At 46.8% G+C, this 16,448-nt stretch overlaps 1 protein-coding gene across 1 annotated transcript; it reads right to left on the bottom strand.

Moving 5' to 3' along the window:
- Positions 1-3,713: 3,713 nt before the first annotated feature.
- On the bottom strand, positions 3,714-15,073 carry LOC112102675 (CX3C chemokine receptor 1). Its single transcript, XM_024194079.2, has 3 exons — positions 14,995-15,073; positions 13,370-13,441; positions 3,714-4,785 (listed from the first exon to the last, which is right to left on the bottom strand). Exon 3 carries the CDS (start codon positions 4,770-4,772, stop codon positions 3,714-3,716), a length of 1,059 nt encoding a protein of 352 aa, XP_024049847.1. The 5' UTR covers positions 4,773-4,785; positions 13,370-13,441; positions 14,995-15,073.
- Between the last annotated feature and the right edge of the window lie 1,375 nt (positions 15,074-16,448).

The following is a 16,448-nucleotide window of genomic DNA, read 5'->3' as shown; positions in this document are numbered from 1 at the left end:
GTGCTATCCTGCGGCGGCCCCGGAGTGGGGGCAGCAGGCTCCAGCCCCCCATCCCACTCGGGTCCCGCAGGGGAACGAACGGGGCTGCCGATGCCTCCGCCCTGGGGCCGCCCGCGGGATAGCACCAGCTGGGCAGCAGCCCAGACGCGACTGGCCAGGGGCTGGGCGCAGCGTGCGCGCTGCTGGGTCCCCGCAGCAGGCCCGGGCTTGGGGGGTTCGGGCCCGGGCGCCAGAGCCGCAGCCGCCGAGCGCCGTGGCCGCTTCCTCCCCCCGTGGCAGTGGGAGCTGCAGCAGCGGCTGCTCCCGAGTCCGGCTGCCCAGGTGAGGAGAACAGCCGCTGTCTGGCCCCGCGGGCCGCCCCCCTACTCTCCCTCCAGGTACCGCGCCCGAGTCCTGCCTGCTTGGGGCCAGGCCGGACTCACACTCACCCCGGCCCCACGCTCCCCTGTGTCTCCCAGGCATGGCGTGCTTGGGAAGAGGCGGGGATTTGGGGAGGGAGCCAATGGGGCAGTGAGGGGGCGGGGATGGGGGCGGGGATTTGGGGAGGGATCCAATGGGGGAATGAGAGGGAGGAGTCAGGGCGGCGGGGCGGGGGGCGAGCCCTTCCGGGCTCCGCCTGTGCGCGGGAGCCTTGCTTGTTTGTCCAGTGTCCCGACCTAACATTGGTCGGGAAGCGGGACAAACAAGCAAATATCGGGACAGTCCCGATAAAATCAGGACGTCTGGTCACCCTATAAGAGAGTGGCCCATTACAGACAGTTGACAAGAAGGTGTGAGTAACAGTAGGGAGAAATTAGTATTGAGGAAATTAAGTTTAGGTTTTGTAATGACCCAACCATTCCCAGTCTTTATTCAGGCCTAATCTGATGGTATCTAGTTTGCAAATTAATTCCAGTTCTGTAGCTTCACGTTGGAATCTCTTTTTGAAGTTTTTTTGTTGAAGAATTGCCACTCTGAGGTCTGTCTACATAGCCCCACAGCTCAGACTACAGGAGTGTGTGAATAGCAATGCACACCAAAGTGCTGCACTATAACTCCCTCATGTGAACATTGCAGGTGTGAATTAAAAGGTTCCTAGTTGACATTAATGTAATTGGAAGAGGATTATATTAATGTGAACTAGGAACCTTTTAGTTCATGCCTGGAGCAGCCATACGAGGGAGTTACAGTGCAGCACTTCGGTGTGCACTGCTGTTCACACACTGCTGTAGCCTGACAGCCTGAGCCTATGTCCATTGAAATTTAATGGGAAGACTCCTATTGATTCAATAGGCATGGACTCATGCTCTGTGTGTCGGGTGTAAATGCAAAACGAAAGTGATTACATTATCAAGTGTGACTTCTTTGCTCATGTCCAACCACATTTCATGCTTGTGCACAGAGCTTTCCTAACATTTATTTTTAACCTCTTTACTTTGATGGCATTGTCTTTGCCTGGGAGGCACTTCTCATTTTACCACTGGGTGTTTCCTCTTTTTTCCTGCACAGTTCATGATATTTTAAAAAGGAACTATTTGCTTTGCTGGGAAGGGCAGCGATCTCTTATCTGGCTTGTTTAAATATTTAGGCCAAAATTTTCAAAGTAATCGAAGATATCTGGGCACCCAATTCCCATTAGAATGAATGGAGAATGGGTGTCCACATGCCTCTAGTCAACGTCTAAAACATCAGCTGTAATATTTTGATTAAATCTAGTGCATTTAATTAGAAATTTCTATTTCATTATTAATCAGTGCTGGTTACACAATTGCAAAAATGGGATATTAGTAAAATTACATGTAAAGAAGAAAACATTCCAGGTGGTTCTGTGGCTTTAAAGTATCATGTTTATAGGTCGGTTCAGATCCTAACTTCCTTGCGGTTCAGCGGTGATGAGATCCAGAATTTTGGGTCCCAGTTCTCCAACTGACTCTGCATAAGCAGATCTCTGAGCCCTTCCACAGCCCTATGAAAGCCAATGAATAGAGCTAGTTGAAAAATGGGAACTTTTTTTTTGTGTGGAAAAAAAATTTCTGTTGAAAATTTTAAAAATTAGACATTTTTTGGACCAGCTGTATCAACGAGGATCCATGAAAGTGCAGGGGTCCACCGACGTGGGCTCATTTTTCAGCACTGGATCCTTGGTTTTGTCAGACACTGGCTCAGCATTGGAACTCTGAAGAGGTTAAGATTCTAATTGCACTACTTCTTGTTATTAATTACATTTACCTATATACTGTTCATATATTATTGTGTTGCCACTTATTCAGCTCATTTTATAAGTGCAATGTATAAAATATGTTAGCTGACTCTTGGGCAGGTAGTACATGCCTTAAATCCAACAGATCTAAACTGCTCCTTATACACACAGACTTTAGACAGGAAAGTTGAAATCTGTAAATACTTTAGGGTTCACATGTATCCTTGGTTCCAGAAAACTGTGGTGTTGGAATTGCTTTAATCTCTTAAAAAACAGTCCAATGTGATTGATTAGCGGGGCATGTTTAAGAGTCATCATATATTTACAATGTACTGAATATGGCCCATTTCCCCTACTCTTGAATAGCTGGTGTGAACTCAATCATTGAGTTTATAACTTAAACGATGACGCTTTCAAAAATATCCCAACCTACTTATCCCCTCTCCAGGTGTGTCTTCTGTGTGTCAGCTTTTATTCAACAAAGCGTTTAAGCATGTGTTGCAGTGCTCGGCTGAATCGGGGCTTAGGGCTGTAAGGCCATGATTCACAGCCATTGAAGTCAATGGAAGGACTCCTTTTGATTTTTAGTGGGCTTTGGATCAGGAAACAAGTTATAGCCAGTCTTTGTCCTAGTTTTTACATATTGTATAGTGCTGAGCATATTGTTGATATTAAACTAATAATAATAATTAAAAAGAACTTTTTAAAACCATTAGTATTTTATTAGCTATGCATTAACAAATAAAATACTTGTAGCAACCAGCAACAAGTAATCCAGAAACAACAAAAAAATCCTTTACACACTGCTTTAGAAATGTGCTGGGTGCTTCCCATAAGACATAAGAAGACGTTCTTGCCCCAAAGAGCTTTCAAACCAAATATATACTTACAGCAGCATGTTCTTTTATACTGTATATATCAGAAAGAATGGAAAAACAAAGGCATTCCTCAGTTTACACTGGACTCTAAGAGTAACCCAATATACAGTATATCAAATATTCCCCATTACTATCAATCATCTGGACCATGGACTTTACAGAGATTGCTTTTTCCTTTTTCCATGTGTGTGCATACAGGTATGTTTATATTCACAAACACACTTTGATTGTCTACATTTCTATCACATGATTTGTCCTTAAATTCTTCTTTTCTTCCTGGTGCTGTTTTTCTCTTTTTTTCCTTAATTCCGCTGCAATATTGTTTTTACGTGTTGTTCAGTTGTCATCATTAAAGCTGTACTTTTAAAAAATAATTAATGCTGAGCAAAAGGAATACCTGACATTCAGGTACACTCACATGTTATATTTGACTCCCATCTTTTCATGTGCTGTATATTTATTCCCGCTTACTGTATTTTCCACTCCATGCATCTGGTGAAGTGGGTTATATCCCACGAAAGCTTATGCCCAAATAAATGTGTTAGTCTCTAAGGTGCCACAAGAACTCCTCGTTGTTTTTACTGATACAGACTAACACGGCTACCACTCTGAAGCCTGGAGGATGTGTATTTCTAGAGATATGCTAACAAAACCTTTCACAGAAGGACAGAGGCATCCTGGTCACTGGTATTCTGGGTCTGGTTGCTTTTTAGCGTGCTTTCTGGAGCGGTAGTTAGAGAGCTAGCCAGGTATCGGTGGCAGGGCCCACAGGGGCACAGGAACAAGCAGCACTTTAGAAACAAGTGACAAAGGTACTTCCTGAATTTTTCCCCAGCAAAAGCATAGATCACTGGATTGAGACAACAGTGACTGAATGCTAGTGTTTCAGTCGCATGCATTGCATAGTCTATAAATTCGTGGCATTGGTTAATCAATTTATAGTGTCTTAAAGTTTCCAGAAAAATCAGTACATTGTATGGGGTCCAAAAGAGGAAAAACACAACCACCACCACTAAAATTAGTTTGATGGCTCTTTTTTTTTTGTGATTTTTGCAGGAGAGCAATGTCCGGATGATCCCAAAATAGCAATAGCTCATGACACAGGCTGGGATAAGGAACCCTAAGACATTCATTGCCACATTGCAGAAAATAGGCCAGATTTCCTTAAGATCATCAGGGTACCTAGGGATGCATTGTTCCTCTGTCTCCTGGGTGAACACAAATTGTGGCACTGAGACTAAAATGGCTACCGCCCACACCCCAAAAGTGGTAAGAGAGCCATGGCTGACTGTTCTGGCTTTCAGAGAAAATGCTGCCCGAACTATGGCCAGGTATCTATCGATGCTTATGACGGTGATGAAAAACATGCCCCCAAAGAAACCCACATAATAAAGTGAGGAGATGATTTTGCATGGAATGTTCCCAAGCGTCCATCCATGCATCACATAGAAAGCCCAGAAAGGAAGAGAGATCACGAAGAGCAGGTCCGAGATAGCCAAGTTCAAGAGAAAAATGTCTGTGATGCTCTTCTGTCGGCTGCCCTTCACGATGGCAAAAACCACCAGGAGGTTCCCCACCAGGCCAAGAACAAACACAGGGGCATATAAGGCTGGCAGAAATACTTTCCCAAATGCCTGGATGTTTACTTGATCACAAACTGCAGCTGCTTCATCATAGGTAAATTCAGTTGTCACCTCAGGGGATTCCTGGGTCATGATGAGTGATTGCCTTGCAAAAGAAAATATAAAAGGAGGAAAAATAGTCATCAGAGAGGTAAATCCAGCAACCTGCAAAATACAGTTAAGTGAGCGAGCCAAGTTCTCTTCTTGGAGACAGTGAATCAAGAGTTGACCCCCACAAATAATGCCTTAAATAAATCTGTTCGTCAGCATAAAACGTAGGACGCCCTGAGCACTGGTAGATGTAGCATTTAAGGATTTCTACAAACAGTTCTGTTTGTGGGGATTGATTAAAAACCAGTGAGATGCCCATGCTGCTTGCCTAAAGCATGTGTTATTTTAATGGGTTGGCTCCTTTGTTTGATTGCAAACAATCATTTTTTTAATGTAGGAAACTCACAGGAATTTTGTATATCAAGAATGCGTGACACAGAAGCCCAGTAACATAGCACAGACAGAATGGCCTGTGAAAGCCCATGATGAAGGGGCAATTTTACTGGTGTTCAAACCAATCTCCAGCTCAGAGGAGCTACCCCCTGAATCATGCTCCCACCATCCTCTGACAAACAAAAAGAAAAGGTAGATTGGAAATTTGCATGCTTCATTGTTAATTTGTATAGCAATGTTGCCTAGAGGCCCCAGTTTAGATCAGGCCCCGTTGTGTTAGGCACTGTACAAACGTAGTAAAAGACAAAGGTTTCAGATGCTTCAGTAGAAGTCGCAAGAAACTGCACTATTGACCATTAGGAATTGATTTGCCCACAGAGGATGTTTCCTTGTAATGCCAAGTCATTGGTGATTGATTTCTGCCATGCAGCGTGAAGTTTATCTCTTATTTTGTAATAATTTATCAGCTATTTTCTGTGCTAGCTGGAAGCTGTGGCTTTGTTTTACAACATCTCACTGTGCAAAGTTCAAACCTGCTCTACTCCAAAACATTTTAAATGAAAAGTCCTCTTACACATTTAAAATCCTCTTCGGGGTTTTGGCACAGGAAAGAGGGCTGGAGAAAGGCTAATGATGAAGGGTTCTCTGACTGCTGCTAGCTGCAAAGCTAGAGAAGGGAGTAGGTGGGGCAATGTTAGTAATAAGCAGAAATCACTCTTAGCCTGCTCTTGCAGTGCCAATGCAGGCAGCATTCTCACTTAAATCAATGGGCCGGCCTGCAGAGTCCATCCAGCAGCCACATCTGTGTTGCTGGATTTAAATTCAGTCGTCTCTATGCATTGATCATTCTATAAAAACGTAAATGGGGAGAAGGAATCTGATGCTAGCAAAGGCATAATAAGCATCAATGAAATTAGAAAAATTCTAACTGGAATTGCTCTGTAAATCTTTACCAGTGGGAGTAAGCATCCGAAGAAGTGGGCTGTAGCCCACAAAAGCTTATGCTCAAATAAATTTGTTAGTCTCTAAGGTGCCACAAGTACTCCTGTTCTTATTATTGGAACAGTTTACTAAAGGGATATGATACATTCTTCCTTACTGCATGTGTATACTAGTTCAGCCACAAGGTATTGGGATGCTGTAGAAATTACTGAGAGAAACCAATGGCCTCTGTATGCAGGAGGTCAGACTAGGTAATCATGATGGGCCCTTCTCATCTGATCTGATTTTTTCACTTGGATACACAGCTCTGTGATGGACACTGCAGTATCCTGGCTGGCAGGGTGAGCAACGGCTGTAATGCTCAAATCAGCCTCTCTGACACCATAGCAAAAGCGATCTCTTCTCCGCTCTGCCTGCTCTCGTGATGCTGAGACTTCTCTCGGACGTCTGCCCATCGCACAGTAGGTCACTTGTTACTCTGATCTATGGGGTAAGTTTATCCAGCTATTCCCAAATGTCTGATCAATAGGACTTGTCAATACGGCTAGCTCCTGAAGCTGAATCTTGAGGTTTAACAGCATCTGCTGGCTACCCCCTCATCTCTATGCTGCATTTGATCCCCAGGTGTGTTGTTTGACATTCGCTATTTTGAGACCGGGAACTTATGTGGTTTTTTTTTACTTTCTCTCCCCCTTTATGGGCCTCAGGCTGTGCTGACCCTCTCTCAATGATACAAGCTTAACCACTCTGCTTGTGGGTTCCTTTGGAAAGTTTCAATACCATACCATACCACAACACGCACAGCTGTGTTTGACAGACAGTGGCTTTCATGCCATAGGGCATGCTGCGTCTTGGGGGGAATTGCAGACACAGTCGGATGGTTGTACACTTACTTACCCATATTGCACATGCAATTGGAATGCATGTGTATGTAGCCACCTCCTTGTGTCCTCCCACAGCTTCCTATTTTGTGTATATAACGTAGGTGCCTCTTTTTTTTAAAAATTGGCTCTTATGGTAACGCTGTATTCAATTAGGCTGGTGGTTCGTACCCTCCCCCAGGAAGGCTCATTATGATTAGTAGTACCACTCGTTAGTTCTTTATTTGTTTGTTTGTGTTATGAAAGGCAGTCAGGGATGTCATGGGATGTTGAAAATATTATTACAGTCTAAAGCTAAGAGAATCTCCCTCTCCCTGCACACCCTTCCCCTTTGCAGTCGGGATTCTCTGTCAATCTCTTGAAACACACACGTAAATTCTATAGGGTTATCATTGTTCTATTTATTGCAAATGTAAGGGCATTTGGAAAAATGTTGATCCCTAGTAAGGGATCTAATTTGAAGAGGCTGAGAAACACTGCACTAGGCTATAAATGTTTGTAACAACCCCTCACTCAAACACTTGCCCTTGTAGAATACAGCAAACATTAAATCAGCTTCTGCTTCTTTCTCAAACTCTCTCTCTTCCTTATTTTTTTTTTCTCCAGCTCATTTTATTGTAGTTTACTTCCTCTGGTCCCAAGCACAGCCCTGCTCTATTTTTGTGCTTACCAAGCTTCCAAAAACAGAGCTGTAGAACATATTCTGCTTTTTGGTTTCAGGTAACAGATGATATACTGCCCTGCCAACCAGGGCCAGATTAAGGCAGGGGCTTTAGGTGCTGCAGCCCAGGGCCCCGGCTCAAGGGGGGCCCCACAAAAATAAATCAAAGGCAGTAATCTCCAACTTCAGGCCACTAACAGTCCTGCAGTGCAGTGGGGTGCTCAGGCAGGCTGCCTGCAAGCAGCGGTGGCTGCAGGCACCAGCGCACCAAGCGTGTGCCCGGGGCAGCAAGCCACGGGGGGCGCCCGGCTGGTCCCTCCGAGGGCGGCAGTCAGGCAGCCTTCAGTGGCATGCCTGTGGGAGGTCCGCCGGTCCCACGGATTCGGCGGCAATTCGGCGGCGGGTACGCCGAATCTGCGGGACTGGGGACCTCCCGCAGGCATGCCGCCGAAAGCCACCTGACTGCTGTGCTTGGGGCGGCAAAAAAGCTAGAGCCGCCCCTGCCTGCATGCCATGGCCCCACACCGCTCCTGGAAGCGGCCAGCTGCTAGCATGTTCCCAACCAATGGGAGCTACGGGGGAAGCGCTTGTGGGTGTGGGCAGCGCACAGAGACATGCTGTCCCCCTCCGCCCCAGGGGCCACAGAGATGTGTCCGCAGCCGGCCGCTTCCGGGAGTGGCATGGGGCTATGGCAGGCAGGCAGCCTGCCTGAACCCTGCTGCGCCACTGGCCGGGAGCCGCCTCTGGTAAGCACCTCCCAGCCAGAGCCAGCACCTCGCACCCCCTCCTGCACCCCAATCCCCTGCCCCAGGTCAGAATCTCCTCCTGCACCCAAACTCCCTCCCAGACCCTGCACCCCCTCCTGCACCCCAATTCCCTGTCCCAGCCCTCTCCTGCACCAAACTCCCTCCCAGGAAAATGACTTGTATACAGGGGCCTCACAAAATCTAATAGCCCCGGGCTCACAGGAGAGTTAATCCGGCCCTGCTGCCAACACATTCTTTCTCACATCAGTGATTCTCAAGCATTCTATACTGTAGTGCAGTGGTCTCCAACCTTTTTACGCCCAAGATCACTTTTTGAATTTAAGAGCAACCCAGGATCCACCCTGCCTCTTCCCCAAAGCCCTGCCCCACTCACTCTATCGCCCCCCCTCCGTCACTCGCTCTCCCCCACCCTCACTCATTTTCACTGGGCTGGGGTAGGGGGTTGGAGTTGGGGTTCAGGAGGGGGTACGGGCTCTGGGCTGTGGCTGAGGGGTTTGCAGTGTGGGAGGAGGCTCTGGGCTGAGCCTGGGGCAGGGGGTTGGGGTGCAGTGGGGGGGGTGGGCTCTGGGAGTTTGGGTGCAGGAGGGGGCTCCAGGCTGGGGCAGTGTTGGGATGCAGGAGGGGGTACAGGGTGCTGGCTCTGGGAGGGGAGTCAGGGCTGGGGGTTGGGGTGCAGCCTCCCTCCAAATAGCACTTACCTCCAGCAGCTCCCAGTTGGCTACGCAGCATGGCTGCCCCTAAGGCAGGCTCCCTGCCTGCCCCGGGCCCACGCCGCTCCTGGAAGGGGCCAATGCACCCCTGCGGCCCCTGGGAGGGGGGCGGGTGGCACATGGCTCTGCGCGCTGTCCCTCTCTGCAAGCATTGCCCCTGCAGCTCCCATTGGCCACAGCTCCCCTTTCCTGGCCAATGGGAGGTGCGGGGGCAGTGCTTGCAGGCAGGAGCAGCATGTGGAGGGAGACCCCTGTCCCTCTGCCCGCGGGGTCGTGGTGGCCGCTTCCGGGAGTGGTGTGGGGCCGGGGCAGGCAGGGAGCCTGTCTTAGCGGCAGCCCCGCCAAAGATCGCGATTGACCAGTTGGTGACCACTGCTGTAGTGTGTATGTGTATAAATGTAAATATACATACATACATATATAAATAGTTTTGCAATCTTTAGTGGCCATGAACCATACATCTGGTGAAAAGAGAACAAACCCAGTTTACATTTCTCATCTTTCCAGCCAAATTGCTCACTCATTTCAACACAATGTTACAAAAATTCATGCTAACCACTTTTAGACCATGCTAAGAGCCTGCAGGGATTGTCTCTATGGTGCAGAAATGTGCAATATGGGGGCATGATTTCTACATCCCACTAACGTGTTAGGCATTAATTGGTCCATGTAGACCATGCTGGTGTGCACTAAAAGTTCCCTAGTGCTCTTTAATGAAGTGCTGTGGTACTATGTTAAAATGCACAAGGGGACTACAGATCAATTAATGAGCAAAATGTTAGTGTGCTTTAGAAATCACAGCTCTGTAGAGCACATTATCCCCCTGTGAAGATGTGCCCTGAGTTACAGGCATTACTGCTGACAAGTCAAAAACAGACCTTTTAGCCAAAGGTCTATTTTAGATGTTCTCACTCGGGTGCTAATCTAACACCCTGCTGAGACAGCGACTGTAGCACTCAGAAATTTAACCCTAAAGGATTTTTCACATCAGTCACACCCTTCACACTCTTGTTTGATTTGCTCATCTAAACAAACCACGGCTTCAGTGTACTCAGCACAGATGTGGGTTTTCTCCCTGAGACCATGTTTCACAGCAGGGAAGTATATTTAGATAATACTGAATAATTTATGCCTGCACTGGTCCTGGACAAGCCTTAACTTATAGTGGAGAAATATGTGAAGACATACGGATGCCTAGGCAGTCCCACCCTAGTTATTCTCTCCATCACCCTTCCCACACACAGATGCACCTGCTTCTGCATACCCGTGATTACACCCATCCGCCTCTTGCCTGCCTGGGATCTGCTTGCAAGCTGGTGTGTGTTTCTCTTTCGCTACTTGATGAAGTTCTATGTCTTCTGGTGATGCCTCTGTGACGCTGGCAGGCCAGGTGCCAGCTCTTGCCAAGGCTGAAGGCACTATCTAAGAAGGGACAAACTCCTAGTTGGAGACCAGACCAGTTCACTTGTGTGTGTTGAGTTCCCCAAAATAGGTATCAGTCTTATAAGAATGTATGTAGTGGTTAGACTCTCTACAATGCTTGTCAGTTGCTGCATGCATTAATCTCACTTGTACTGTCTGTATTCCATGCTATAAGGAAATATGTAAGTTTTGCTTTATAGCTTTTTGAAAATGTTTGTTTTAAACTTGTGAACTCAGATGGGAAGAGCGATTCCCCCTGCCTGTCCAGAAGAACTGTCAAAATCAGGTGGGCCGTCAAGGACCAGCGCAATACAAAGGATTGGTTAATGGCCTATCACACCTTGGAAATGCTACATGCAAGGAAGCTTGTCCTATGGACTTAAGCTATGTCTACACTGGCAATTGAACAACAAAACTTTTGTCTTTCAGAGGTGTTAACCCCCCCTCCCACCCCAAAGACAAAAGTTTTGCCACAGCAAGTACCAGTGGGAACAGTGCATTGTCGGCAGGAGCGCTCTCTTGCTGACAACGCGAACGCCGCTCGTTGGGGGTAGAAGTTTTTTGTCGGCAGGAGAGCCGACAAACAGCCATGTCGCTAACAGCTGTGTAGTGTAGACATAGCCTTAGAGACTGAATGAAGGAAATAAAACAAAGACACAGGAAAATTGTCCATCTCTTTGCTGTTTGAACTCTCACAAGGCCAGAGACACTGATCCCCAGGGGTTACCCCATGGATCCTCTCTGAAAGACACTTTAACTCGATAAATCATTACAACTGTCACTTTTAGGATTTAGGCTATGTCTACACTATGCAGCTTTTAGCGACACGGCTGTGCCACTACTGCCATGTTGCTAAAAGGTGCGCAGAGTTTTAGATGTCAAAGTCCCATTTTCAAAAGTAACTTAAGGCAGGTCTACACTTAAAATGCTGCATTGACGCAGCTACACCAATGCCGGTGTGCCGCTGAAGTGCTTAAGTGAAGATGCTTCTCCCATTGGGGTAGTTAATTCCCCTTCCTAAGAGGTGGTAGCTATGTCAATGGGAGAAGCATGAGGGGTTAGCTCGACCTAATTACATCGTTCAGGGATGTGGATTTTTCACACCAAGTGGCGTAATTATCCTGATCTAGGTCTGTAGTCTCTCTTGTGTCTCATTGACAGTCAGTGGGACTTGGCTACACTTGCAGCTGTACAGCGCTGTGAGGTAAACCTGTCTTCGTACAGCTGAGTAGGGAAAAGCGCTGCAGTCTGTCCACACTGACAGCTGACAGCGCAGTGGCATGGCCACACTTGCAACGTTTGCAGCTGTGTTGGGAGCGGAGCATTATGGGCAGCTATCCCAGCATTCATGTGGCTGCAACGTGCTTTTCAAAACGGGATGGGGTGGGGCGTGGAGTGTGATAGGGAGTGTGGGGGGAGATAGAGTGCTTTTTGGAGCGTGTCAGCACCCTATTTTGCAAGTTCCGAACTCCCGGCCCCCTGCTCATTCATTCACTCACTCAAAGCAAACAGCAAATTATTCGCTTTTTCTTTGTGGTATGAGCTTTGAAACCGGTACTTCCGCATTCCTGCAGCCAGTCACAACAATGGAGAGGATTGGCCATTTGAGAAGGTGATTAGTACAGCGCTGCAAGCGTTTACACTCACACCTGTGAGTCGTAGCCACTCCGCTGTATCTCTTATGCTTCTCGGGGAGGTGGAGTACCTGCAGCGGTGTACCCAGGGAGATACAGCGCTGCAAGTGCCCTGCCAGTGTGGACAGGGAGTGAGTTACAGCGCTGGGGGAGGCTTTACAGCACTGTAACTCGCAAGTGTAGCCAAGGCCTTAGACTCCTAAGTCCCAAAGGACCAGATTTAAAGGTATTTAGGTGCCTAAAGATGCAGATAGGCACCTAATGGGATTTTTACAAGCACTTATGCACCTAATTTCCATTGATTGCTTGATAATTCTATTGAGGTGGTTGGTGTTTTGCTGTTAGCCTTACAGGATAATTGCTAGGCTCACTCCGCTTTTCTTTTTTTTTTAAATGTGTACTATATACCAGTGGTTCAATGGTGGTGGGGGGGGAGATGTCTAGAGGTCCCAGGCCCCCCCCACCCGTTGGCCCCTGACCAGAACTGGGAGGCATAACAGCAGAGCCCCTTCCCTGCTGGGATGACGGGGTAGCCAGGCTAAATTTGAGGGGCATTGTGAGCTCGTGCTCCTGCTTGGCCCCCACACCTTTGACGTCTTTCCTGCACCCTATGGGCACTGGGCACCCCCAGTCTCGGTGGAGAAGTGGAGCAGGGGCCACTGGGAAACTCCAGATGGGTGGAAGGGTTGGATCTGGGATTTTGGTGCTTCCTAGGGAAGCAGAGAGACAGTAGGCTTCCAGAACTGTCCATCCCCTGGGAGGTGGGGGGAATAGTGCTATTCAGCCTGACTGCCTCTCTGGGTAAGAGCTTGGGGCTGGGTGTAGAGGTGAGAGACCACAGGGCAAGGTGAGGGAAAGGGTGTGGAGCTAGGTGTGGGGCAGCAGGAGGGGAGTGTGTGTGGAGTGGGTGCAGGGCCGAGAGTGTGGTCTGGGTGCAGAGGAAGTGTGAGAGAGCTCAGGACGGGGTGGGGGAGCAGCAGGGGGAGTGTTCTGGGCTGAGCGGTGTGGGGAGAACGTTGGGCCCACTTCTTACCAAATTTCTGGTTGTGCCCCTGCTACATTTGTTTCCCCCAGTCTGCTGACCTCCCGCAAGCAGTCCATACTTTTTAGAAATTAATTTTCTGTGGTAAATATGTATGTTGGATGATTCCTTGAATGCTTTTAAGATGCATGTAGACTGGATGGGCCAATTCATACAGATTCAATTTTTCCTTCTAAGTTTATCTTACCTGCTCTTTGTCAGTAGTTCTTTCTGCAGGGTCTTCCCTCCTCTCTGATCATTCAGATTTCTTTTCTATGTTCTGCTGAAGACAAATTTTCACATGGAATTCATTATCTTGCCCTTTTGCAGTGACTGTTAATTCCACCCTCTCGTTCTTCCTTAAAATACCACATCTACTTACTTCCTCACCCCTCCCTTTCCCCTGTTGTTTTTTGTATGATTATTTGTATGATACCTTCCTTGACATTAGAGATGAAAGACTTGTTAAGTCAGCTACCTCATCTGCCTGTCAATGAGGTACATTGCAGCCTGTCTTTTCCAGAAGTGTCTAGCCAAGTTTTCAGTAATGGGGATTCCAACCACTTCTTCCTTTTAGGGATTATTCCACCATCTAATAGGAATTGGGAAATCTTTCTTGGTACACCTCTACCCCGATATAACGCGACCCGATATAACACGAATTCAGATATAATGCGGTAAAGCAGTGCTCCAGGGGAGGTGGGGGGGGGTTGCGCACTCCGGCAGATCAAAGCAAGTTCGATATAACGCGGTTTCACCTATAACGCGGTAAGATTTTTTGGCTCCCGAGGACAGCGTTGTATCAGGGTAGAGGTGTATTCAGCCTTAACTTCCCTTAAAACAACTCCTTTCCCTCCTTGGTATTTTAATGAGATTCTTCATATACTTGTAGATAGTGACCATATTTCTCTTTTGTTATAGTTTAACCAGTTCACTACCCGTGGGGTGTGCTACACTTATTGATGGTAACATATTTGGAAGCACTTGTTCATCTTTCTGGAGGTGCATCTATCTCATTACTGGTACCTATCTGACCTACATCACCATATTAGAGAAGCATATCAGAAACATAAATACATGTATCTTCACAACCCCGTGAGGTAAACCTGCCTTTCTTTATTAATTATCCCAGTTTTTACAGATGGGAAGCTGAGTCATAAACGGATCAAGCAATTTGCCCAGGGTCACATGGAAAATCTGTGGCAAAGCCAGGAATCAGATCTTTTGGGTCAGTGTCTATACCATAAGATCATCCTTCCACACCATGCTTTCTCGCTTCCTTTCTCCTCTCTGCCATTTTTTCTGTATTAAAGGGATGTGCGTAGACATTGATGTTGTGGGGGTGGTTGTTTTTTGGACCATGTTGGGCAGTAATATACCCTGGCACCTTGTGTATTTGTAAAATCTTAATACAAATCTAAAATAAAAAACAATACCCAGAGACTGTCAGATGACAGGGTAGACAGGTCCTTCAGTCCATCCCTCTAGTGCTGGACTGTCTTACACACTAAATCCATGAGTGTTTCAATGTGTCCTTAAAGATCTCTAGTGGTGGTGCTTAATTATTTCTCACAGCAAATTATTCTACTGTCTTCCTGATCTCACAGCAAGATTTCTCCCCTCCACCTCCATAATGTCTAACCTAAACTTCCCCTTTTCTAGTTTCATGGCTGTTACCCATTATACTGTCATTTTTAAGAACCTTAAATGTCAACTCAGATAGCAGGAGGTTGGTACCTACAGAGTTCCTTAGATACATAAGAGACCATTAGTAAATATCCCTCTTCTATGGTGTCGCCTTCAAATTCTACATAAAACATAATTCTCTCTTACCTGAGGGTATGCTGCCATGGAAAGTGAATATGTTCTTCTAGCTGATCCTGATTGTTCCTTAAAAAGATTTCTACTTCTTCTGTCATCCTTTTGTGGTATTGGTAGTGCACAGCAACTATACAATCAGCCGCCGCTCAGCAGGGGAAATGAACGTTTCCTGGGCTGAACTGCAAAATGTTCTTGGGCTATTCATCTACTCACGCAATAATGTATTGCAGAGTCAGCTCTCTGCTCAGGTCCCACACTGGTAGTAGGGTGGAATAATGAAGCCAGGCGGGTGTTGTGTTTTGGGGCGTGACCCAAACCGGTGAGAGGTTCTGCCACCACTTGTCCTGTAACCCCGAGTGTCTTAAAATGCTCTGCTGCTCTAGCTCCCTGTCTGGATGCTCCCAGCCAGCATACAAGCATGCACGGAATGTCAGTGTGTGTTAAGCAGCCCTGGTTCAGCAGCTCTGACTCCACCAGCCTGCTCGGAGAATCAATATAAAATATTAGAATTAGCTTAAACTTGGCTACAGAAATGTGTGTTGTAAAGAAAAGCCCTAACTAGCAAGTAAAAGGCCTTGAAAATGATAAGTTGAAAGATCAGAAGGAAAGAAGTCTGGAGGAGGTCTGGTTCCAAGACTAATGAAATAAAGAGAAGCTTCTAAACAGAAGGCCTCTGACCAGCAGCAGTGACTGAAGATGGTTTTAAATAAGACAGAGAATCTGTCTTAGAAAGAGCCAACATGGCCCTTCCCACCCCACTTAACAGTGTTATCTCAAATATTAGGGCCTATGTGAACCCAGGTGCAAAGGAAAAACTGTTGGTCACCAAGGAGGAGGGAAGAGAGAGGGAGGAAAGGCCCTGAGGAGACAAGGAGGTGGTAAATTTTATCTGGATTAATACTAGAAATAAGGGTGAACTTTCTCAAATTGTTTTTTAGCTGAAGTCAGTAATTGGCAATGACATCATTGCTTGTTAAAGAGTATAAAAAAGTAAACTCGTAAAGGATTCATTGCTAATACCTGCCTGACCAGGTTGGAGCTGACCAACAAGGGTCTAAGAACCCCTGGGTTTAGTCCAATTTGTAAGTACCTGATCGAATGCTTATAAACCTTTTGTTACTGTTTGGATGTAGTAAATTGCTTGTAAGTTCAGCTTTTTAGGTATATTTAGAGCAATCGTGTAAATACCATTCAGCCTTTGTATTTAATAACAGGACTTATGGTTACATCAGTGTCATGATAATATCCTGCATCAATAATTATAAGTCCAACATGGCTTGTTACACTACAGCCACACTCTGGTCTCCACCAACCTCGGTTATTACTAGCCAAGTGACCCCTGTGATGGGTTGCCCCCCCCCCCCCCATGGGTGCCACCTGATGTATTGGGGCCCCACTGGGCTCACCTGTTCCACCAGCCTGGGCTCCCTTACACTGTCCTGCTGAACCAGGCCATCAAGCCTCCT

This window comes from Terrapene carolina, unplaced genomic scaffold (genome assembly GCF_002925995.2).
Source record: "Terrapene carolina triunguis isolate 2854851 unplaced genomic scaffold, T_m_triunguis-2.0 Scaffold34021, whole genome shotgun sequence".
NCBI classification, from domain to species: domain Eukaryota; kingdom Metazoa; phylum Chordata; order Testudines; family Emydidae; genus Terrapene; species Terrapene triunguis.
The sequence above is the reverse complement of the archived record's forward strand: the minus strand, read 5'-3'. Positions and strand labels throughout refer to the sequence as shown.